Source organism: Scyliorhinus canicula, chromosome 5 (genome assembly GCF_902713615.1).
Source record: "Scyliorhinus canicula chromosome 5, sScyCan1.1, whole genome shotgun sequence".
In the NCBI taxonomy this organism is placed as follows: domain Eukaryota; kingdom Metazoa; phylum Chordata; class Chondrichthyes; order Carcharhiniformes; family Scyliorhinidae; genus Scyliorhinus; species Scyliorhinus canicula.
In genome coordinates, this window is record NC_052150.1 from 151,938,196 (window position 1) to 151,964,389 (window position 26,194).

Genomic DNA, 26,194 nt, shown 5'->3' on the forward strand with positions numbered 1-26,194 from the left:
GCATCTCCCCCCCTGCCCCATCCGCCTCCATTATTGTTTCTAAAGCCTTATTGCTCATGGATATTAAACTAACTGCTAACTAGTCTGTAGTTGTTAGGACTGTTCTTGTACACTTTCTTGAATAAGGGCAGAAAGGAAAAAAACAGTGGCCACATTTGCAACACTTCAAACGCAAATTACTGTGAATGCTAGAACTTCGAAATAAAGCAAGTGTTGGAAATACTCAACAGGTCTGGCAGCACCCATGGAAAGAGAAACAGAGTTAACACTTTGAGTTATGACACTTCATCAGAAGATGCTTCATTTTGCTTTGCTTCATCTCAGTTTCCTAAATTACAACAGTGATTAACTTTAGCAGTAATGATGGTGCAGAAGCTTATTGTCTGCTTCAGCCTCAGACAGTTGCCAGGGAAAGGAATGGAGCCGGTTGCTCTGGATCTTGAGCATTCCTGTGAGGCCACTGAACCTTTTGCAGCACTGCGTCCAGGTCCTCATGGCTAGTCATTTGGCACTGATTGCCACAACTATCTGGTCTCACCAAACCACTTTCTGCAATATTATGCTATTATTAACTGTTCCATGTCATATCAATATTAAAATGATACCCAGCATCTGCTCTAACTACAAATCACCTCTCCTTTAAGAAGTAAGGCAGATTAGCTTTAACTTGTGCTAGTTTTGCACGGTTTAGTACCCCTTAGTACGCCATCAGGCATTGAGCCACTCAAAGGCATGCTTATGCTGACTGCACTTACTTAAATTAATACTTTGACTACCAGGACAGGTCAAAGACTAGGAAGCCTACAGTAAGTAATTCACCTCCTGACCCACCCCTGCCCCCAAAGCCTATCTCTCCACCATCTACAAGGCACAAGTCAGGACTGTAATGGAATACTCTCCACTTGCCTGGAGGAATGCAGCTCCAGCAACACTCGAGAAGCTCGACACCATCGAAGACAAAGCAGCCCACTTGATTGCTACCCTGCCACAAACATTCAAACCTCCACCACCGACAAACAATGGCATCCGTGAGTACCACCTACACGGTTCCTTGGACAACAACTTCCAAACCACTACCCTCTAGAAGGACAAGAGCAGCAGATACTTAGGAACCCCACCACCTGGAGGTTCCCCTCCAAGTAACTCACCACCCTAACTTGGAAATATATTGCCGTTCCTTCATTGTCGCTGGGTCAAAATCATGGAACTCCCTCCCTAACGGCACAGTGGGTATACCTGCACCTCAAGGACTGCAGCGGTTCAAGAAGGAAACTCACCACTACCTTCTGAAGGGCAACTAGAGATGGGCAATAAATGCTCGCCTGATCAGCAGCACCTATATCTTCTATATGAATTTAAAAAAGGAAGCACAAAGTTTGGATGCTGCCTGCAATGGAATCAGCAGCCATAGGAAAAACCTGCATCTCAATCCTTGCATCTGTGTTGGGTTCTGCCCAATCGTACATCCCCAAGATGTAGCAATAGGCCATTTAAAAAATGGGGTACATCCCTTTAGACTCAAATGAAAAAGCATTTAGTTAATTCTTGATAAATACAAAGCACTGTACTTACATATATCAAATTAATGTGTAAATATCTATTTAATTCGGTAACATTTGCATGACTTGTGAGGCAAACATAGTTACCTTGTACAAAAATTATAGACCTGTGAGCTTGACGTCAGTGGTAGGCAAACTGTTGGAGAAGATGCTGAGGGATAGGATCTATTCATATTTGGAAGAAAATAGACTTATCAGTGATAGACAGCATGGTTTTGTGCAGGGAAGGTCACGTCTTACAAACCTAATAGAATTCTTTGAGGAAGAGACAAAGTTAATTGATGAGGGAAGGGATGTAGATGTCATATACATGGACTTCACAAAGGCATTTGATTAAGTTTCCCATGGCAGGTTGATGGAAAAAGTGAAGTCGTATTGGGTTCAGGGTGTACTAGCTAGATGGATAAAGAACTGGCTGGGCAACAGGAGACAGAGAGTAGTGGTGGAAGGGAGTGTCTCAAAATGGAGAAGGGTGACTAGTGGTGTTCCACAGGGATCCGTGCTCGGACACTGTTGTTTGTGATCTACATAAATGACCTGGAGGAAGGTATAGGTGGTCTGATTAGCAAGTTTGCAGATGATACTAAGATTGGTGTTGCAGATAGTGAGGAGGACTGTCAGAGAATACAGCAAAATATAGATAGATTGGAGAGTTGGGCAGAGAAATGGCAGGTGGAGTTCAATCCAGGCAAATGCGAGGTGATGCATTTTGGAAGATCTAATTCAAGAGCGGACTATATGGTCAATGGAAGAGTCCTGGGGAAAATTGACGTACAGAGAGATCCGGGAGTTCAGGTCCATTGTACCCTGAAGGTGGCAACGCAGGTTGATAGAGTGGTCACGAAGGCATACAGCATGCTTGCCTTCATCGGACGGGGTATTGAGTACAAGAGTTGGCAGGTCATGTTACAGTTGTATAGGAATTTGGTTAGGCCACATTTGGAATACTGCGTGCAGTTCTGGTCGCCACATTACCAGAAGGATGTGGATGCTTTAGAGAGGGTGCAGAGGAGGTTCACTAGGATGTTGCCTGGTATGGAGGGTGCTAGCTATGAATAAAGGTTGAGTAGATTAGGATTGTTTTCGTTGGAAAGACGGAGGTTGAGGGGGGACTTGATTGAGGTCTACAAAATTATGAGAGGTATGGACAGGGTGGATAGCAACAAGCTTTTTCCAAGATTGGGGGTGTCAATTACAAGGGGTCACGATTTCAAGGTGAGAGGGGGAAAGTTTAAGGGAGATGTGCGTGGAAAAATTTTTACGCAGAGGGTGGTGGGTGCCTGGAACGCTTTACCAGCGGAGGTGGTAGAGGCGGGCACGATAGCATCATTTAAGATACATCTAGACAGATATATGAACAGGCGGGGAACAGAGGGAAGTAGACCTTGGAAAATAGGGGACAGGTTTAGATAAAGGATCTGGATCGGCGCAGGCCGGGAAGGCCGAAGGGCCTGTTCCTGTGCTGTAAATTTCTTTGTTAAAAACAAAAGGGTCAGCAGTGACCTAAATTACGGAGGCATCTCCCCGCTACGTATTGTGGGCAAGGTCTTTGCTGCTGTCACTCTGACCATATGCAGCCACTCATCTACCTTGAGATTCCATGCGGCTTCAGAACTGGCAGATTGACAGTTGATGTGATTTTCATACATTGGCAGTTACAGAAGTGCCGAAAACCGCATAGACCACTCTACTTTGGCTTCAATGGCCTTTGGTCTCATCAGCAGAGAGGGATTCCTCAAACTGCTGCAGAAATTAGGCTGCCTACCTAGATTCCTGGGCGTCATTTCTTCTTTCGATGAGAACATGCTGTCAGATACAATGGATCATCATCAGACACTTTCAAGATTAGCAGCGGGGTAAAGCTGGGCTGCGCCCTATCATCAATGCTCTTTGGCATATTCTCATATTCTTCTCCACGCTGTTATGGTATGATTTTGGCGACGTAAATGAAGATGTTCAATTGCACACCACATGTGACAGCAAGCTCTTCAACTTGGCAAAACTGTGCTCAGATCAAAGTGCCCAAGGTCCTTATCCATGAATTACCGTTTGTTGATGACACCATGCCAATATCCTATCATTTGCAAATGTTTGTGGATCGAATCTCCCACACCTGCAACATCTTTGTACTGGAAATCAGGGTCAGGAAGGCATCACTGGTTAGCACTGTTGCCTCACGGTGCTGAGGACCCGGGTGTGATCCGGGCCCCGGGTCACTGTCAGTGTGGAGTCTGCACATTCTCCCCGTGTCTGCGTGGATTTCACCCCCCACAAATCCAAAGATGTGCAAGGTAGGTGGATTGGCCATGCTAAATTGCTCCTTAATTGGAAAAAATAGAATTGGGTACTCTAATTTTTTTTTAAAAGGAAGGGCATGGGTGTGAGTGAGAACATGAGACTCCGTCTTCCACCATCACCATCACTCTGGAGGTCGTCAACAGCTTCATATACCCTGGACCAACGATCACCAGCAACTTGCCCCTTGATACCAAAATCAACAACAGGGTTGCCAATGCCATAACTGCCATGTCAAAGCTGAGAAGGTGAGAGTGCACCAACAGCAAACTAACCCAAAATGCAAAACTGCTCGTGTACCAGGTTTATGTTTTCAGCACTCTCCTTTATGGTAATAAAGCATGGACAACTTATGAAAGCCAAGAAAAGTGGCTGAATAGCTCCCACCTCCATTTCCTTGGATGACTATTAGCCATCTCATGGATGGACAGGAATACAAAAGTACACCAACGTGCAGGGATCCCCAGAATATCTGCCCTCATGTTTCAGCTGTGACTCTGTTGGCTGGATCATGTGCGCTGAATGGAAGACAGCCACATTCCCAAAGACTTGCTCTATGGCAAGCTTGCTACTGACATGAGACCAACAGGTTGTTCAAGTCTAGGGATCCGGGTTCAATTCCGGCTTTGGTTGACTGTGTGTAGGGTTTACACTTTCTCCCCGTGTCTGTGTGGGTTTCCTCCGGGTGCTCCGGTTTCCTCCCACAGTCCAAAGATGTACATGTTAGGTGGGTTGGCCATGCTGAATTGCCCCTTAGTGTCCAAAAACGGTTAGGTGGGGACACTGGATTACAGGGCTAGGGTGGAGTTGAGGGCTTAAGTAAGGTGCTGTTTCCAAGGGTCGCTGCAGACTTGATGGGCTGAATGGCCTCCTTCTGCACTGTAAATTCAATGATTCTATGAGAGGTTCTGGCTGCTGACCGAGTGCCTGGAGACAAGCAGTTGGGAAGGGTGTGGAAAAGCAAAGGGCAAAAGAAATGACCAGATGGTGGAAAAGAAGGTAAAAAACATCAGTCGATCACAGGCTGCGCTATTCATCTATACCAGCTGCGGAAGGGACTGCCACTCACGAATCAGCCTTTATTACAGCCACAACAGACAATGTTCAACACAGAAGTGACATACACCCGGCACAGTCCATAATCTTCTAAAATGGATGGAAGTTACTACCATAAGTAATGAATTTTATATTTTGAAAAAAAAATTAAAACAACGAGATTTACTAATAGGTGAAACATATTAGCCAGTTATGTCACACAGGCTGAATTCCAGTCTTCTATTTTTGTTTAGCTGTTCTCTATTAATTGCCAGTTACTACTTTCATTATTGCAATTAGTTTTGCAATGTGATGCATTTGTTATCAATAGTGGTTGCTTAGCTACATACTAAAAGGCGGTATTAAGATAAATTTATCAAGGTCAACATTTGTTGCTCTGCTGCTTCCTACTTCAGCTATTCTTTTTAGAATAAACTCTTGCATCAAAGCTAAAATTTGTTACAATCTTAAATGAAGCCTGATTTTGCCAATAGCAAATTTTGCTGCCCTATTTAACATTTTACTTCAACAATTCCCTCAAAACAAATAACAAAGAAACTGAAGTATTATGAAGAAAATGCAAAAAAACACAATGTTTTTTGTAAACCCTGCTTGAATAGTTATAAAAGATTTTAAATGTACAGCAAGTATTCTAGATAACGTTATGATAAAGTACTTTACAGAAAAACACCGATTAATCAAATTAAGCCAGTTTGTGTGTAATAAGCGCAATAATGACTTCATTCTACTTGCATGGATTTATGTTAGAATAGTAATTAAGGTATAAAATCACATTTATTGTACACAAATTTGTTGATTTAAAGAGTAGGAATTTAAAGTGCTGCTTCATGTGTGTGCAAAGCCAAAGACTCTGGGAAACCATTCTAATGACAAAGAATGAAGCATAGTTTCCCTGGGATCATTTAGTTCTGGATCTGCTCTTGTGAAGCTCCAGCATTATTCTCTCAGTTAAAACAAATGGAGTCACTCAGAGAAACAGGAAATATCTTTGTTACTGATGTCACCAGAAGAGTTTGGGAAGATGGGTCTCAACATGCCACATCAACTTTCCATCAGAAAATGCAAGTGTTTTTTAAAGCAATCATTTTATGATGCAATTATTTTATTTGTGACAAAGTATTTGCAAAAAATGGACAACATGCTTTGAATAAAACATGCCTTGTAAGACTTTGCTTTAAGATAATATTCCCGAATTACTTCTTGCCCCATTCTTGTTTTTCATGGCTTTCTAAGTTTTTTGTGTGCTTACGTCATCAACCTGAAAAGTTCACTCTATTATTCTGTCCACAGATGCTGCACAACTTGCCAGGCATGTCGAATATTTTCTATTTTCATTTCATTTTTCAGAATCCACAATATTTTGCTTTTGTATTTTATGTGCTTGCTCTATCTTGCCAGTTAATTTTAGCAATTTGTCAAAATTACTCACAAAAAAATATGCATTACACCCTGACAGTTTAATTATTGTTACATAACATCCATGACCCAAATAACCTTATGAAAATATAAAAAAATAGGATTAAACTAGGCAACCCCTTGATCCTACTCTGCTATTCAATATGATCAATGGCTAATCATCGGCCTTAACTTCACTTTCCTGCCTACTCATCATATCCCTTGATTCCCTGCGAGACCAAAAGTCTGTCTATCTCAGCTTTAAATAAATCCCACAATGGAGCATCCACAAACCTTTGGAGTAGAGATTTACAGAGATTCACAACCTTCTGACTGAAGAGGTTTCTCAGCTCAGTTCTAAATGATCCATCTCTTTTCCGGAGACTGTGCCCGTATTAAATTTTGCAGCCAGGGGAGCGAACTCTCAGTATTTACTCTATGAAGCCCTTTCTGAATCCTGTATGTTTCCATGAGATGGCCTCTCATTCTTCTAAACTCCAGAGGATTGGCCTAATTTACTCGGTCTCTCATTACAGGAAAACCCTCTCACCCCAGGAAGCAATCTAGTGAACCTTTTCTATGCCTCCTCCAATGCAAGCATATCCTTCCTTAAACATGGAGACCAAAACCAAGTGTGGTCTCCATAAAACTTGTATAATTGCAGCAAGTCTTCCTTATTCTTATACTTCAAACCCATTGCAAAAAGACCAACATGGTATTTGCCTTCCAAATTTATTTCTGTATCTGCAAGCAAAATGCTTGCATTCTTTGTACAAGTGTACCCAAGTCTCTCTGAACGTCAATATTTACAGTTTTCATGCCTTTTAAAATATATTCTGCTTTTCAGTCTTATAGCCTAAGTGAATACCTCACACTTACCCATGTTACACTTCATCTGCTACTTTGTTGCCCGCTCACTTCACCTGTCTCTATCTCCTTTGTGTCCTCACAGCTTACATTCTCACGAAGCTAAGATACATAACTCTCAGCCTCTTCATTCAAGTTATTAACACAGGTAAATCCTAGCACTCATCCTTGGTGCACTCCACTAGCCATAACCTGTCCACTTGAAAAAGCTCCTTTTTTCCCCATATTCTTTTCCTGTCTGTTAATCAATCATCTACCGTTACGAAGAATCCATGAGCCCTTAACTTGTGAATTAACCTTTTGTGTGGCACCTTCCATTGAATGCCTTTTGGAAACTCAGTCACAACCTGAAAAACTCTAATGAACTTAACAAGCATGATTTCCCTTTCATAAAATTATGTTGACTTTGCCTGATCACACTATAATATTCTAAGTCCATTGATAATAGAATCATAGAATTCCTACAGTGCAGAAGGTCATTCGGCCCATAGAGTTGGCACCGACCCTGCGAAAAACCACCCTGCCTAGGCCCAATCCCTCATCCTATTCCTGCAACTCTACCTAAGGGGCAATTTAGCATGGCCAATCCACCTAACCTGCACATCTAAAGATGTGCAGGCCTTGGGGATTTGTTGGATTTCAATCCTTTCTAAGTTTCGCAAATCTTTTTCTCGGCTGATATTAATTGACAAAATTCCTTTCACTTTTTAGTCACTTCATTACCCTCCATTTCTGCTGTGCAATTTTTTTTTTAAATTTAGAGAATCGGATTCATTTTTTCCAATTAAGAGGCAATTTAGCGTGGCCTATTCACCTACCTGCACATCTTTGGGTGGTGGGGGCCAAACCCGTACAAACACAGGGAGAATGTGCAAACTCCACACGGACAGTGACCCAGGGCTGGGATCGAACCTGGGGCCTTGGTGCCGTGAGCCAGCAGTGTTAACCACTGTGCTACCGTGCTTCTGCTACGCAATTTGGGTGTTATATTAAGAAGACAGGCACACAATATTTGTTCAACATCTCTGCCATTTCTTCACTGCCCATGGTAATGTCTCTTGTATCAGCCAAGCTCAGGGACAATCCTATTGTTGTGCCTCTACTGCTCAGCGAGCGACTTTGAGACACCTAAAAGGTACTAGTTTAGTTTGTGCACTGGTACATTTTTTTTCCTTCTAGGAACATTCTCTTCATCTCGGCTTTGGGCTTCTCCCTGATACTAGGGTTGGGAACTTGCTACGGCTGGCATCACCTTGCTTCATCACACTGTCCTTTACAGTTTCTTAACTATTTGAAGAAAATCCTTTGCCAGCAAAACCTTGATGATAAAGAAAGAACTTGATTTACACAGTACCGTTCATGGCCACTGGACATCCAACTATTTTGATCAACATAAATAAATAAGTAAACTAAATCAAATAAACTGAGGGGCAAATTAAAGGGAATCTGACTTAAACAAAAAGCGAATCACAAATAAGACTAAAAACATCAAATCAAAATGTGGTTAGAGGAGTTAATAAGGCACCCCATCCCCTGTGCATGCCAGTGGACACCGCATGATCCTTCTCCAGGAACATCCAGCTGCAAATGTAGTGCGGTAGAGGGGCATACAGTCGGGTCAGACGATTCCCTCAATCGCCCGCTGCCTGGACCTGTTGATGACAAGTCTGGCCAGCCCAGGAGCAGGTTCAGGAGGAGGTCCTCCTTTCTCCCTCCTCCTCCTCCTCTCTTCACTGGGTGCCCGTAGATCAGCAGTGTGGGGCTGAACTATAGATAAAACTGCAACAAAAGGTTTTTTAAGTAACTGAAAATGGTTTGCATTCTAAAGCAACCTATAAAGTGCTATACAATAAGTCAATTAAGTCTAACTGAAGTATAATCACTGCTGCAATTTAATGTAACCAATCAGTGCACAGCAAGGTCCAATTGGCAGCAATGAGTCAAATGACTAGATAATCTGTTTAGTGATGTTAGTTGATTTACCAGTACACATGGAAACCTCCCCTCCTTTTGTTCCAATATTGCCACAGGGTCCTTCACATCGAGCTGAGCAGACAGATGGGACCTGGTTTAATCTCAGATTGTGCAACTTGTACTGCTCTGAAGCGCCAGTCTAAAATTATGTGCTTTAAAGTTTCTGTAGTTAGTTTGAAACACATGATCTTCTGACTAATAGGCAACATTATTATCACTGAGCCAAGACTGTAACTTGATGTAACAGAACAAGCCCAACAAGCGAGGGCCACCAAGAAACAGAAAAACAATTATAGATATTTCAGATAAAAAAGTTACTTGCATTTACTGACAGTGTCTTTTTAAATACGAACACTGTTGGTTTGGGGTTATATATTTGTGATAATTTTGGCCTGAAATACATGATTTGCTGAAAATTATTCATGAGAAATTGTTTTCAGTCTTGGCAAATAACTGATGACAGTAGGCAATAATCTTCAGTGAACAGACCACAAAGCACAGGCTATTAACCATTCAAAATGGGTGAAAACATTTCCCATTTGAAAAATAAATTTAGCTCATGGGTACAATAAAACAAATATTGACTGCAGCTCAGAAGCTATAATTGGTGAATTATTACCCCTCTGGTTACAGATGTGCCCTCAAATGTACAATAATTCAGAACATTTTCTTCTTTTTATAAGCCAGCAAATGACCATTATTGAACCAGTAAACCATAGTGGAGATGCCACAACAATGTTCCTATTTGTCACAGATTTTACCCATTTTCATAGACTGTACTACAAATATTTGTACAAATATATGTTTCAAATATAGATTTTCCTTTGGTTGACTTCATATTGTTTAAACATTGAATCTCAACCGTCAAATTGTTTATTATTATTTTTAAGTATTCAAACATTTCATGCTACATTCTGTTGCATTGCCCTGTAATTTTATACATCAAAAATAAATGCAAATCCCACTTATGAAACTTTTAGAACCAAAAATGCATCTTAATTGATTTCAGTTTATTTCATAGGTAATAAACATAACTTAATTTTACATAATTTATCATTTGAAGTTAGATCTCTATACGGTTCAATTTCAGAGAGGGTCAATGAGCAGTGCAATTCTGAAAGTATTTTTTTTAAACATAAGAATGTAACTCAAATGATAGTATGTTACCTTTGGATCTCGTAAGAAGAGTGCTTTCTGAATTAAGGAATGTACATCTTCTACAGAAGGGTAATGGAGAAGTAGTCCAAGACAGGTTTGATAGTTACTGGCAATTACTGAGGAAGATAAAACACAAAACAGTAAAAGTATTTTTAGTCATGTATGGATATGTACACTCACACACATACATGTATAGGTATACCTTTAATAACCGCAGAAGACAGCAAAATCTAGGAATTAAAAACAATATTATCCCAGAAGGCATGTGTCCAATAGTTTTGTTTGGGTAGGGAAATAGCCAGATATCCTACAGTTTTCATCACACAAATATCACACATAAATAAAGAACAAAGAATAATGGCAGAATAATGTTTGCAAAACAGCTTTACTTAAAGATAAGGCCACTTTTAACAGTGAGAGATAAATCAGGGTAAAGCAATATTACAAAACATCAACGCAATGAATAATATACCTTTTCGCAATAACCTCAGGACCTTCATCAAATTTATTTTAGCCATTCTATGAAATGTCTGATAATATTTCAGTAATTAAATATTATTGTTATTAATTGCATTGTTACCAGATTAAATGCCTTAATAATAGAGAAATTAAAACATCCAAGGCAATATTGTGTGCTCCCATCACTCAACTAACTGCAGTTGTATGCTAGTAGTCATTGCAAATCTGGACATTTAAAGATTATGAGCAAAGAATTTTGAAAGTAATTGAAACAAATAATTATATTTTATAGTGAGAACTACTTTATCATCTTCATTTCCTTTTTGATCTGACAGCTTGTAATTTCATACATCTGGTTTCATTTGTGAAGCACTCTCTTACTGTGCTCACTGTTCCATAATACTTTTGTTCTCTTGTGACCATTTACTGTACTTTTTGTGAAAGTCATTAAAACCAAAAACACATGGTACATTAATAATGCAAGTTAGTGCTATCTGAACAGAAAACTATATGGTACTGCGTTCTTACAAAACTTAAATGATTATTGTTTACTTACGAGTTTGACATTTAAACCAATCGGTCAGGAGTATGTTTTGATATTTAATCGACTACACATCTGGACTCTTTATAAATAAAAAATCACCTCAAGTAATATAGTTAAAGCAGTAAGATAGAGATCTTTATTAAGGTCTGTTTTTCATCTCATTCCCAAAGCATGTACAAACAAAAGCTTTGCTATATTTACAATGCAACTTGCAGACTATAAAATTATTTCAATCAAGTTGGAATGATGCTTTAGTCACAAGGTGGCAGGCTTCCACATACCAATGCTTGTGCTTTGCTATACCTATTTTTCTTACTGTTTAAAACTTAGATATACAGTATCAACCTTCTCAGGTCCAATGGCATTGGTTGCTGCCTTATGTGGTTTGAGTATCTTACTTTTACATATATTTATATATTAGCATAAAAAAGGTTTAACAATAATAACCCCATATGACTTAAACTGGATATTCATGTCTTTTACTTGTGGCATTCAAACATTTCTAAAGATGGACCGATAAGACACCAATTAAAGCAGTCGCATATGAATCAATAAGCTGCTTTATTGAACAGTAATGTGAACATACAGAATTATCAGTTGGGATTGAACTCACTTGTTTCAATGAGCACAACTTATCTCAGCATAATATGAAAAAAGCATGTTTCTCCACATCAGTGGGCTGACTTACACAACTTAAACAAAATGACTTTCCAGTTTTTCAGCATTTCTCATCTCTATGATTTGTTGAAAGCGTTCATAGATTTCCAATTTAAAAGCCTTACTGCATATGCAGCATTAACAGGACCTGATTTTGACATTTCTGTCTGTTCATAGCTGAAAACGAAGGTGTGCTTAGACACCTGCCAGAACCAGAGACTTCAAAACAGAATAGGTATGAAGTGCTAATTGATAATAGAGACAAACTGTTAATGTTTACACCTTTGGGAAAACAAATATTAATAACCATCTCAGAGAACCATTTAAAAAAATGCGTAACTACCCTCTACTTTAAAATGCAGTATTTAAAAAGTAACCAACGTCACCCGAATATTTTGCTGCAAAAGTGGTCAAAACACTCAAAGCTTGACTCCTATTTGGGGCAATATCTGGGGCTGGTTTAGCTTAGGGCTAAATAGCTAGCTTTTAAAGCAGACCAAGGCAGGCCGGCAGCACGGTTCAATTCCCGTACCAGCCTCCCCGAATAGGCGCCGGAATGTGGCGACTAGGGGCTTTTCGCATCATTTGAAGCCTACTTGTGACAAAAAGCGATTTTCATTTCATTTCATTATTTTGATATAATGAAATATCATTGCAAATTTATCATACATATTACATCAAATATTTTAAAAAGCATTGGAAATGAGCAATAAAAATGTAATATATATATATGCATATACTTACAAACATCTCTGATGTATAACAGCATTGCTACAAAAACATAGTCAACTAAATCCAGGGTGACACTGTCAGCAAACAAAGTATCCCAGATCACCAAGAGATCCTGAAGAGGAAATTCTCGTCCAAACAAAAGTCTGACCCAACGTCTGCAGGAGTGAAACAGACAATATATTACAAACGAAAGATTTAACAGTTTTACATGTAGTAACATAATGAAATGCATTCAGACTTTATTGCAATACTCAGTGAATTGAAGAGCTCGTAAGAAAGGGTCTTCAACAATTACCTTTGATAAAATCCAATGCTGTTATGTAGTACTCTTGAATAATCACTTAAGACCTTGGTTTTATTTTTTATGCTGGAAAGCACAGACCGTCAATTGGATGGTGAAATTTTAGATTAAAATTATCTGATTTTCAGTTTGACACTCACTGAAAATAAACTGACACTGTCCAGGGATGATATTTATAAATAAAACCTTTACCACTAAAAAGGCAGACAGAGATGCTTGCACAAATCAATTCAAACAAGTTCATGGACTGAAGGTTAAAAAATGCATCTTTTTGGGGATTTCCAAAAGTTGAGTTCACGAATGTCAACACACCATTTGCCTCATTTCCAAAAATTTTACTTTCTGTCCTCAAATTAAGAGAAACATACTCATTTGCTCAATGTGTTTTACAGATGAAGAGGGGGGGGGGGGGGGGGGGGAGGGGGATTATGGGAAGGAGGGGTAGTAAAAATTAACTTGTTCTTTAAGCTGATTTTTAATCAGACTCTTTGCAGTCTCTCTTCAAGAATACGAGTTTGGTTTGGACTACCTGAATTTTTATAACTTTAGGCACAAAAGAATTAATACTTGGAAAAAATATCAAGGTCCATCTAGTTTGCTTTCTGCCAGTCAGTTACATGATACAATGATAATGCAGCTGTTGATGAATCGTAGCGATCAATCTATCAATTAGTCCATACAATACATCCTGAAATGACATGAAGAAAACCTCTGTTGAACAGCTTTAGGAACTATAAAGTCCAAAGCCACCTTTTGCGTCCCATGCATGTTATACTTACCACATGCCATGTCTCAAACTACGCATACACTGTTACAAAATATGATTTCCTGAAATAAATCTATCTAATTTGGACTTGAATAAATCAATTCTGCTTCCCACGGTCACCCTGGAGAGTCTGTCCCATAGACTGACCATAGAAATATTGTTTTTACAAATTAGTTTTGAAATTATCCCCATTTCAAGTACTGGCTGTATCTGTAATGATATGTATAGTACAAGTGGAGTAAAGGATTAGCATCAGAAGCTATGTGTAAATCAAACACTAGATGGTGTTACAAAGTGATTGTATATAAGGCTGCATCTCTTGGAATTCTGGGAGAAGCTGTTGGAGAAGTCAATGATAGAAGGATAGTGTGAAGTTGAGTTATAGTGTTGTTTAATAGTTAGAGAGAATATTGATTACTGTACTACAGATTCAGTATTTTTATTTTATCATCTGTTACTCAGTAAAGTGTGTAAAACTAATCAAGTTTAGTAGTGGAAATATAACATGCTACTAGTAGTGTAAATTAAATTACTTTTGATTTAAACTTCTTAGTTTATATTCTTTGTCAACACTACATATCTGGTTATCTTGGAGAACAAGGCAAGGAATAGAACAGTATCTACTCCAATCGTTCTTGTACAAGGTGAAATAGCTTTGACGCCACTCCTTTATGAATTCTGCCCAATTTGGTCAGGTGATCTTTTCCCCATTGAATTCTACAAAAGGTCTTAACAGGAGTGGGACCAGACATCCCGTGGGGAAGTTTGAGTTTGGTGGGAGTTTAAATTAAATTCTAGGGGGTTGGGCAAGAGCACATAGTAGTAGAAAAGGGAAATGAAGTGCATAAAGATAGAATACTAAACAGTGTGAGAGAAAAGAATAGTTCCATATTACATAGGGGCAGACAAGGAGGAAATAGTAAGTTATTAGGTGGGTTCAGAGTCAGGGAGAAAGTAATAAAGTCCAAATTAGGGCCATTATGAATGTATGTGAAAGTGCAAAGTGTGGTAAATAAGATTGGTAAATTGCAGGTGTAGATTGACGTCTGAAAATACAATGTTTCGGCTATAAAAGTGGCCTGGTTCAAGGAAGGGCTGGGTACTAAATATTCATGGGTGAAAGAAAGGGTAGTTCAGACAATTAAAGGCTTTAAAATTGATAAGGAGGTGCATTGGAAAGGTTGTCGGTATTTAAAGTCGATAAGACACTAAGATTGGATGAGATGCAGTCAAGGAAAGTGAGGGAGGTGACATAGGAAATTCCAGAGGCACTGGCCATAATTATCCAGTCTTCCTTAGTGTAAAGAACCCCGCTGATGTTATCCGAGTATCCCAAAACTCTGAAGGGTAACTTGAAACACTGATTCTCATAATGTGAGAAACAATGTATAGTCCAATGAGGAACCAGTCCAGTCATTGTATAGACAATTAGTTAAGAATATTTATTAACGTAAAAACAAAAATACACACAACAAAAGACTATGACACTACTTTATCTGAAGATATCTCTTGTTCTCAAAATATAACCGGTTCCCTGAACTCACGGAGACACTTTGCCAAAGGGCCTCTTTCCGTGCGATCTTAAACGGAGTTGTGTTCGACTCCCCCCCAACGTCGGGGTCACCAATTTGTTAGGCTAAATCTCAGTTCAATGAGTGAGTCGACACAGTAAGGCTTCAATCAAGTAGATAGTTTTTACTTAGGATTGTAACACGTACAGCCATCAGAGTTATGGCTGGAGAAGGCGCATTCTGCCGAGCCTCAAGTTACACACACTGATAAAGGTTGTTCCGCGCGCAATAGCCTTGGGCGGGTTACATAGCTGCCCACTCACAGTACTGTTGCTAACATAAATGTTATCTAAACCGCCACCCCCATCGCCCTCCTTAGTCAGAGCTAGAAGCAGCTGCAGAAATATACCTTACACTTCATATTAATAATCTAGATCTTGGATGGGCAGAGCTTAATTTCAAAATTTGCGGATGGTACAGAGCGTGGAACCATTGTGAAATGAGGATAATGTAGAACTTCAAAAGAACCTAGACAGCTTGGAGCAATGGACAGATAATTGGCATAGGAAATTTAATCCTGCGAAGTGTGAAGTGATACATTTTGATAGGAAGAATACGGAAAAACAATAGAAATAAAGGGCTCATTTCTATAATGGGGGGGGGGGGGTGTGGGGAGAGAACTGCAGGAGGAGAGAGACCTTGGTGTATAAATCACTGAAGGAGGCAGGGCATGTTGGGAGAACAGTTAATAAAGCATACAGCATCTAGCAAGAAAGTTTTCTCAAACTTGTATAGAACAGTAGTTTGGATTTAGCTGGAGTACTGCGTCCAGTTCTGGGCACTACACTTTAGGAAGACGTGAAGGCACTTCAGAGTTCACAAAATATTTGCAAGAATAATTTGAGGGATTATGAACTTCTGTTACATGGATAGATTGGTGAAGTTGGGACCTTTTTTCTTGCAGAAGGGAAGGGTGGGAGTAAATTTGATAGAGGTATTAAAGTCATGAGGGAAAACCGGCAAAAGAAGCAATGGTGACATGAGGAAAATCTTTTTCACGCTGTGAGTGGTTAGGATCTGGAATGCACTGTGTGAGAGTGTAGTGAGGTACAATCAAGACATTCAAGAGGGAATTGGTATTGTTATCTGAAAAGGAAAAATGTACAGGACTACAGTGGGGGGGGGGGGGGGGGCGGGTTTAATGACATTAGGTAAATTCTCCTACATGGAGACATTATGTGCTGAATGGCCTCTTCCTGTGCTGGAATTCTGTGACCCCCTTGACCACTGTAAAGGGGGAAATTACAAAGTAACTTAATATCATTAATTACACCACCGTGATTTTTTTTCCTGTGACTTTTACACAACTTCACCATTACCTGGATAAGGTAGATCAGCTCTGCCGTCATTAAAATCAATATTAATAATGACTTTCTCTTACATTTGTTTTCATGATACTGCCACTCCAACTCAAATATAATGACATAAGTGGTGTGGCAATGGTGTAATTTATTGCTCCAAATTTCGAGTTCAAATCTTATCGTTAAAAATGAACTACTGTTGCAGAGATCAAACAACCAGGTGCCTTTGGTACCTGGGATTTTCAGTTTTATTATTGCCATCTTATTATGTTCAAAAGGTCACAGGGAAAAAAATTACAGTGGTGTAATTAATGACATCAGAAGTTACTTACTCCATAATTTCTCCCTTTTACACTGTTCAGGGGTCACAGAATTCTTACAGCACATAAGGAGACGTTATGAAATTGTTCCCAGAATTTAAATATTGTTTTTCCAGCGCTCAAACTCACTAAAGGCACACGGGCTGGAAAACCAACAGCGAGGCTAGAAATACGGGGCCTTTGGCAAGGGGCAACAACACGCCGACAGGGGGTGAGGCAACGCCAGGTACCCTGAACAAAAAGCAAACTGTTACCCAACGAACCGCCACAGGTGGGAAACCAGACCCCAGCACAAGGGCACGAAAGTAGCAGAGAAGGGAGAGCAATTGGTGGAGCACAGGGTAGGACAGAGGGGGGAAGAGCGGGCAGAAAAACACAGAGGCTGGGCAGGGGAGAAGCGAGACACTAACTCCCTAGAGGGGGGTCGCCGCACTAGCAAGAAATCTAGCACCGGGGACATGCAAAAAAGCAGCGCACCCCCAACTAGAGGGACGGCCCCAGGCAGGGAAGGGGGGATCCTTTCAACAGAGGCGGGAGAGCAAACGGGGATAGGAGCAGGGGAAAGAGGGACAAAGGAGGGATATACAGGAGAGGGGGAGAAATGGGGAGGAAAGGTAGGGACAAGGGGGGGCACAGAAAGGGAGGGAATGGGGGGGCGGAACACAGGGACGGAGGGACAAACAAGGCTAGGAAAGGAACAGCAAAAGGGCTACAGAGTGCCACAACCAAGGGCTCGGAACAAGATATCACTGCAAGCATCCACCCAGTACGGCCTCTGGGCGAAGGGAGGCCCCAGAGTGCAGGGGACTACCCGTGTGGCGGCCGCACAGCGGGCAACCATGGCGGGGCTCCCCTGGATGGAGGGAAACCCCGGAGCGCAGGGGCCCGACTACATGGAGAGCGCAGTGACAGCGGGCATCCTGGGCGGTCCCCTAACAAGGGGGAACACCAGAGGGCAAGGGCGCATCCACCAGGTGAATATGGTTAATCCCACGGGAGCGAGGGGACAGAAGCCCCCCACCAGTATAGTCACCTGGAACGTAAGAGGACAACGGCTCAGTGAAAAGATCCAGAGTCCTCAACTACCTAAGAAACATGAAGGCAGACATAACCTTCCTTCTAGAGACGCACCTGAGAGAGCAGGACCGACTGCGGGTAAGAAAGGGCTGCGTGGGACAGACCTACCATTCTTGCTACGGGACGAGGGCCAGGGGGGTGGCAATACTGATCAGCAAATGGACGATGTTTAGGGCGACAAAGACGGTTACGGACCCAGGGAGACGGTTACGGACTCAGGGGGATGGTACGTCATGGTTAGCGGGACCCTGGATGGGGCACCGGTAGTACTAGTTAACGTGTACCCGCCCAACTGGGACGACATGAGCTTCATCAAGAAGACCATAGCAGAAATCCCTGACATAGCGACGCACCGGCTAATCGTTGGGGGGGGGGGGGGGGGGGGGGGGGGGGGCTTCAGCTGTATACAGGACCCAACGACTACAGATCAAACCCCAAGACGGGGAAAACCTCAACATAGCAAGGGAACTCGGTCACTTTATGGAACAGATGGGAGCGGTGGACCCTGGAGGTTCACCCACCCAGGGGAGAAGGAGTTTTCCTTCTTCTCCCCAGTACACAATGTATACACCAGAATTGACTTCTTGTGGTGGGGAAAACGGTGCTTCCGGGGATAGACAAAGTGTGACAGCACTGGCCCCGCACCTGCGGGAGATGTTCACAGGCTCACTAGCTAGGGGCACACTGCCACCCAAGCTAGCACAAGCCTCAATCTCGCTGATACATAAGAAAGATAAAGACTCAACGGAATGTGGGTCATACAGACCCATCTTACTGCTGAACGCAGATGCCAAAATACTGGCCAAGATTCTAGCCAAAAGGCTAGAAGACTGCGTGCCAGAGATGGTCGCAGAGGACCAGACGGGCTTTGGCAAAGGTAGACAGCTTACCTCCAACATTAGGCGCCTGCTGAATGTGATAATGACCCCATCCGGGGAGAGAACACCAGAGGTAATCGTCTCCCTAGACGCAGAAAAGGCCTTTGACAGAGTCGAATGGAAATACCTCATAAAGGTACTGGAGCGGTTTGGGCTTGGAACAGGATTCACTTCCTGGGTAAAAGTCCGATACAACGCTCCCATGGCGAGCATATGGACAAAAAACACCAACTCCCGATACTTCCAGCTGCACAGGGGCACCAGACAAGGATGCCCACTGTCCCCGCTGCTGTTCGCTTTAGCGATCGAGCCACTAGCAATTGCGCTCAAGAGTGGCAAAAAGCTGGAGGGGGATCCGAAGGGGCGGCAGAGAGCACAGAGTCTCCCTCTATGCAGATGACCTGCTCCTCTACATTTCAGACCCACAAAGCAGCATGGACAGAATCATCGCGCTCCTAAAAGAGTTTGGCGCCTTCTCGGGCTACAAACTCAACATGAGCAAAAGCGAGATCTTCCCGGTACACCCACAAGTAGGGGGGCAGCACTAGCGGACTGCCATTTAAACATGCCCGACACAAATTCCGCTACCTGGGGATCCAAATAGCCCATGACTGGAAAGGGATCCACAAATGCAACCTCTGACAGAGGAAGTAAAAAAGGACCTGCAAAGATGGAACACACTCTCCATCGCGGGGAAAGTCCAGATGATCAAAATGAACGTGCTGCCCAGGTATCTCTTCCTATTCAGATCCATCACGATCTACATCCTCAAGGCCGTTTTGAAACCATTATACAAATGGCTAGCCCTCCCAAACCTACAATTCTACCACTGGTCGGCGACGGCCGAGCGAATAAGGGGATGGATCAAGGAGCCAGAAGCCGAGTGGGTGCGCGCGGAAGAGGCCTCAACAGGGGGACCTCCCTCCGGGCCCTCGCCACGGCGGCACTCCCACCTCCATCTAAAAAACACTCCAGCAGCCCAGTGGTGACAGCCACCCTCCAATCCTGGAACCAACTACGGCAGCAATTTGGCCTGACCAAAATGTCGGACAAAACTCCCATCTGCAACAACCATAGGTTCACACCAGCAATGACTGACGCCACCTTCAAAAGGTGGAGACAGGATGGGGGGGGACACTGATAGTCAGGGACCTATACACCGACGGCAGGGTCGTAACACTGGACTAACTGACAGAGAAATTCCAGCTAGCCAGGGGGAACGAGCTCCCCCTGCGAGGTACCTGCAACTCAAAAACCTCCTACGAAATGAGACAAGGACTTACCCACAGCTGCCATGACAGATATTACTGGAAGAGTTACTGGACGCAAGCATATTAGAGAAAGGAAACTGTAGCGACATGTATGACCGACTGGTAGAAGGGGCCGACACCGTACTGGACGCAACAAAAATGAAATAGGAGGAGGACCTGGGGATCGAAATAGGAGAACTCTGGAGCGAAGCACTGTATAGGGTCAACTCCACCTCCACATGCGCAAGGCTCAGCTTGACGCAACTAAAAGTGGTACATAGAGCTCACTTAACAAGAACTCGTATGAGTAGGTTCTTGCCGGAGGTGGAGGAAAGATGTGAACGGTGCCAAGGAGGCCCGGCCAACCATGCCCACATGTTCTGGTCTTGCCCCAGACTTGTGGAGTACTGGACTGCCTTCTTCGAGGCAATGTCCAACGTGGTGGGGGTGAGGGTGGTGCCATGCCCGAAAGTGGCGGTCTTCGGGGCTTTAGACCAGCCAGATCTATTCCTGGGGCGGAGGGCAGACGCCCTTGCCTTTGCCTCCCTGATCGGCCGCCATAGAATCCTGTTCAGCTGGCGGCCAGCAGCACCGCCCAGAGCTGCAGACTGGCTGTCCGACCTCTCGGAATCTCTCCAAATGGAGAAAATCAAATTCGCCGTTCGAGGGTCAGACGACGGCTTCCACAGAACATGGGAGCCATTCACCCAATTGTTCCGGGACCTGTTTGTGGCCAATGAACAAGCAGAAGAATAGCTAGGCAGCCAAGAACCTGGGGAAAGTAGCCAAAGCATGGGAGGGAGGGATAGACCGGGAAGGGGGGGGTTGAACAGCTCAATCTAAGAAGGGGGAAAGGTGAACCACAGGGGGGAGGGTGGGGGGGAAGAGACAAGGAACAATAGAGGATAGCCAGGGAGGTAGGTTGGGGGGGGGGGAGGAAGGGAAGGAAGGGAAGCGTTAACCGCCTTGACATCCACAGGAACAGAGAAAAAGGAGAATACAGGTGGAGTACGGGAGGGCCAGTTGAAGCGGTAGTGTGCACGAGAAGACAACGGTGGCGAAATCCGTCCGAGAGAAGCAAGGGGCAACACCGGCACCAGACCCATTCAAGGATCGCCCTCTGGAATTGTCTCTCCGGCACAAACAGATGCCTACTTATATATCATATCCTGTGTACATAACGGCAAATATTCTCTGTTCAAAAATCCAAAAACATTTATAGGAAAAAAAAGGATTGTGAGAATATTCAACTTCAAAGGCCACATATTTCATTTGAAAGTGTAATGATTGTAGAAGATATATATTATACTTCATATTTGTGGCAGTAATGTTATTAAAATGCTGGTTTAAAATACATGCAGGCAGTGTGTCTAATTAAGGAGTCGTAAAGGTTGAGATAATGATTGATTTTAACAATTTACTTGTTTACAGAATGATGGCTAATGGGATATTATTTTGATTAGCTGGAGATCCCTGAAGAGTGGATGCACGGTAGCACAGTGGTTAGCACTGTTGCTTCACAGCGCCAGGGACCCGGTTTCGATTCACGGCTTGGGTCAATGTCTGTGCTCAACCTGCATGTTCTCCCCATGCCTGCATGGGATTCCTCCGGGTGCTCTGGTTTCCTCCAACATGTCCCGAAAGACGTGCTTGTTAGGTGAATTGGACACTCTGAATTCTCCCTCAGTATACCCAAACAGGTGCCGTAGTGTGGCGACGAGCGGATTTTCACAGTAACTTCGTTGCAGTGTTAATGTAATCTACTTGTGACACTAATAAAGAGTATTATTATTTATGAGGGAATTGTATTTAGTCCTAGCTAAACAGGTGAAGGGACATCTTAGTGGGATACAGATGATGCAATTAATGGGAGAAGCCAGATCTGTCTGTAGTTTAAAAAAATTTTTTTTTTTTTTAGACTACCCAATTCATTTTTTCCAATTAAGGGGCAATTTAGTGTGGCCAATCCACCTAGCTTGCACATTTTTGGGTTGTGGGGGCGAAACCCACGCAAACACGGAGAGAATGTGCAAACTCCACACGGACAGTGATCCAGAGCTTGGATCGAACCTGGGACCTCAGCGCCGTGAGGCCTCAGTGCTAACCCACTGCGCCACCATGCTGCCCTTGTCTGTAGTTTTTAGGTTTTCCAAATGTGGTTAGATTGAGCTGAAGTGTCTGGCAAGACATAAGTGTATTGATCTGCTCTTGAAAGGGTCTCTCCAAAACGTCTCTACACTGAAGGCTGCAAATAAACCTGTTTTGTTAATTTAATTTTAAGTTGCATTTGTACTGTATTGGGTTTCTTAACTGGAATTAGTGGCAGGTGTAGATAATAAGTTAAAGTCCTTCCTTTTATTTAAGAAATATGTAACAATTGCAAAGCTATTTTGTTGATGTTAATGTGGTTAATTCTGAGTTTAAAGTTTGTTTCAACATAAAGGATACCTATTTGTCTTTGTCAGAGTCATCACCCCTCCTCGGGTGACACATTCTTTCCTCTCAGTTTTACAAATTGAAAAATTGTTTGGGGTTCTCGTCCAGGAATTCTAGAAACAGTCAGGGTATGGTCTGGTATCCTAACATTTTTTTTTGTTTTTTTTGTTATAAATTTAGAATACCCAATAAATTTGTTTCAATTAAGGGGCAATTTAGCATGCTCAATCCACCTACCTTGCACATCTTTGGGTTATGGGGGCGAAACCCACGTAAACATGGGGAGAATGTGCAAACTCCACACGGACAGTGCCCAGAGCCGGGATCGAACCTGGGACCTCGGCGCCATGAGGTTGCAGTGCTACCACTGCGCCACCGTGCTGCCCGTCTGGTATCCTAACATGAGGTATAACACAAAAGCACATTTACCCTTCATTCTAGGGTTGCCATTAGGCCTTTGGTACCAATATACCATCAACAAAATTGCAATAAAGCTGATACACTTTGATGTTGTGATGTTCTAATTCATTCCACAAAATGGTCTCCTTCAACCAGTGATTGATCTGCATCCATGGGCATTTTACAGACTAAATTTCTTTCTTCAAATACAACGGACATTTGAAAGGAAATAATATAAATTTTATTGTTGCTAGTTCTCACACAGGCCAAACACTATACCTACCAATATTAAGCTTTAGGGAAATCTCAGTGAAATTACTCCATTCTTAGGATTCACAAATAGTATCCTGGATTCAATCAGATTTGGGACTATAATCTTTTTTCATGATAATGAGGTCACATCCCACGCATTGTGAAAGTGAGACACCTTTCAAAGATTTGTGGTAAAATGGGAACATTGACAACTGATGTAAGACTACAGACGCTCTTGTCAGTAAAGTAATTCTGCTGCTGTGAGTGTTTATCGGCATACCCCAAAATATTGGTAGTCTTTCTGCTATCATAACAAGAGAAACTAGACACCTGGGACCTAAGTAAACAGAACAAGCATCTATATGTCTCTTTACCAATGATATTGAAAGTTTGTGGAAGTAATAGTCATAGGACTGAGAAGGAAGTGCAAATTAATGTGGGTAAATTCAATGTCAAACCAGGCACAGAAAGAAAAATAAAAAGGAAAGATAGATTAAACTGAGAGTGAATGAGAACGAGAATGAGAGTGAATGAGAGAGAGAGAGAATGAGAGAGGAGAGCGAGAGAGAGAGGGAGAGAGAGAGAAAGAGAAATAAAGGGAAAGAAAATCTCATTTTTAAAATAGCTAACAATTTAAATCTTAAAGAATCATTTTCCAAACATACAATAATTAATTTTTGGTGCCAGAGAAGTTCATTGCCAGTAATTAACTACTCGCACATCGCAAACATCATACAGCTAATCCAAGCTTAATTAAATACGCACGTACATTAAATAGCTCTAAAACGTGCTCCTGACATGACTTCAGATCAGATCTAACTTTCTGTGGCAACATTAGTTGGGAAATAAGTAAATTTGCCCTGGACCACAGGCTGCTTTCCCCTTTGCGGAGCAGAGCTGACTGGCGGTGACTTAACCTGAGGGTCACCACATCCTCAGGCGAGGGGCAAGGTTGGGAAAGGCGGGGCGTTCATGAATAACCTCAGCCAATATGGGAATTGAACCTGCGCTGTTGGTCTCGCTCAGCATCACAAACTAGCTGTCCAGCCAACTGAGCTAAACCGGCCTCAGGCTGGTATGTCCCGTGCAAATGCAGCAACATTATGCCTCTTAATGCATTTCAATGCGGAGCCAGACAGCAAGATGCTGTTTTGGCGAAGCTAATGGCAGAGCAGCGCATCGTGGAAACCAACCTTTGAATTTCCATATCTAATGAGGCACCAGCCCTCATGAATTTGCGGTAGTATTTGGGTGTAAATGAAGGTTTGGTCATTCAAAAGTGCAACTTTTGTTTGGTCAGGGAACTTTACAAACTGGAATATGATACTAGAGCTAAGAATTGCAGGTTTGAAAGATTCAGTATATTAAGATTGTTTTTCATAGAACATACAATGCAGAAGGAGGCCATTCAGCCCATCGAATCTGCACTGACCCACTTAAGCCCTGATTTCCACCCTATCCCCGTAACCCAATAACCCCTCATAACCTTTTTGGTCACTAAGGGCAATTTATCATGGCCAATCCACCTAACCTGCACGTCTTTGGAGTGTGGGAGGAAACCGGAGCACCCGGAGGAAACCCATGCCGAAACGGGGAGAGTGTGCAGACTCCTCACAGACAGTGACCCAATGGGGAATCGAACCTGGGACCCTGGTGCTGTGAAGCCACAGTGCTATCCCCTTGTGCTACCGTGCTGCCCATTCTAAGAAATTGCAATGTCTCTTAACTCCCTGTCCTCCTGTCCTTCAAGATGATCAAAACTTACCGCCTTGACCAAGCACTTAACTCTTCTGCCCAAATTTAGCCTTATGTGGCTCAACGGCAAATTCTGTTTAATAATGCTCCTGTAAAACATCTTGGGAACATTTTACTACATTAAAGGTTCTATATAAATGCAAGTTGTTGAAAACAGCATAACTTAAAACTACAATATATTTTATTATTAAGCTATCCTCTTGTCTTTGAGGTATGACAGAAATTTGAAATCAATATGAAATCCAAGTGTAACGTGAAGGACAGGAAGTGCATACTAGATATACTGTGTTTGTGCATTACTAACAAATCTCCCTTGGTATTGCCCATCATAATAATCAGAGGATACAACTGGCAATATATCATCAGGGCCAATGATTTATAGTGATTGAATATAAATCAGACCATCATCAGATGTGTTGTGAGAAAAATAATAAAGGTACAACTGTGCAAATTTTCTATCTATCCATCAATATTGCTGTTTTGCATATTGCATATGGTCAAATTTTGTAGTCATAAAATAGCTACAAATTGGAACAGAGTGGATATGAGTACCACCAATCAGGAAGTTGCATGCTAGAATTAAAACCAACAACAGACAGCCAACAGCAACTATCAATTAAACAAAATGATCTACAATATATTAAAAACCTTTTTGCCGACAGGTAACGATTTTCCCTATCTGAGAAATGCGACATTAATAAAAAAAGACACTACATATAAAAAAAACGACTACATTTGCTTACATTACAGCATTTTCGATGTTAAAATGACATATGGGTGCCTCTTTCAGAATAGCCAGATCTTGTGTAATTCATCTTCCAACAAGCATCACCTTGTTAGCTAATTTGTCTTTAAACACAGCTCCTAACATGCATCAATGCCTACAATTTCGAAGGCACCTGTTTTTGAATGGACAACACTCCCTCAGCAGGCATTTCCGTGATTTTTAACAAGTTGTGAAGTTACATGGAAGTTAACCTTGAAAAGTGTGATGTGATGCATTTTGGGAGGACTAACAAGACGAGGGAATACAAAATGAACAGTAGGATGCTAGAATGTACAGAGGACGTGGGTGCATGTCCATAGGTCCCTGAAGGTAGGAGGACAGGTTAATAAAGTGGTTAAGTAAACATATGGAATACTTGTCTTTATTAAACGAGGCACAAAATATAGAGCAAGGAGGTTATGATGG

General features: G+C 42.1%; 1 protein-coding gene across 3 annotated transcripts in view; it reads right to left on the reverse strand.

The window, feature by feature from the left end:
• tbc1d5 (TBC1 domain family, member 5) overlaps positions 1–26,194 on the reverse strand; it is a 604,945-nt gene that overhangs the window by 192,704 nt on the left and 386,047 nt on the right. For all 3 annotated transcript variants that reach the window (XM_038797832.1, XM_038797833.1, XM_038797834.1), the window contains 2 exons: positions 12,709–12,851; positions 10,314–10,420 (listed from right to left, as the gene is read on the reverse strand). In XM_038797832.1, coding sequence (XP_038653760.1) covers positions 10,314–10,420; positions 12,709–12,851 — 250 coding nt within the window. The remainder of the gene's footprint in view (positions 1–10,313; positions 10,421–12,708; positions 12,852–26,194) is intronic.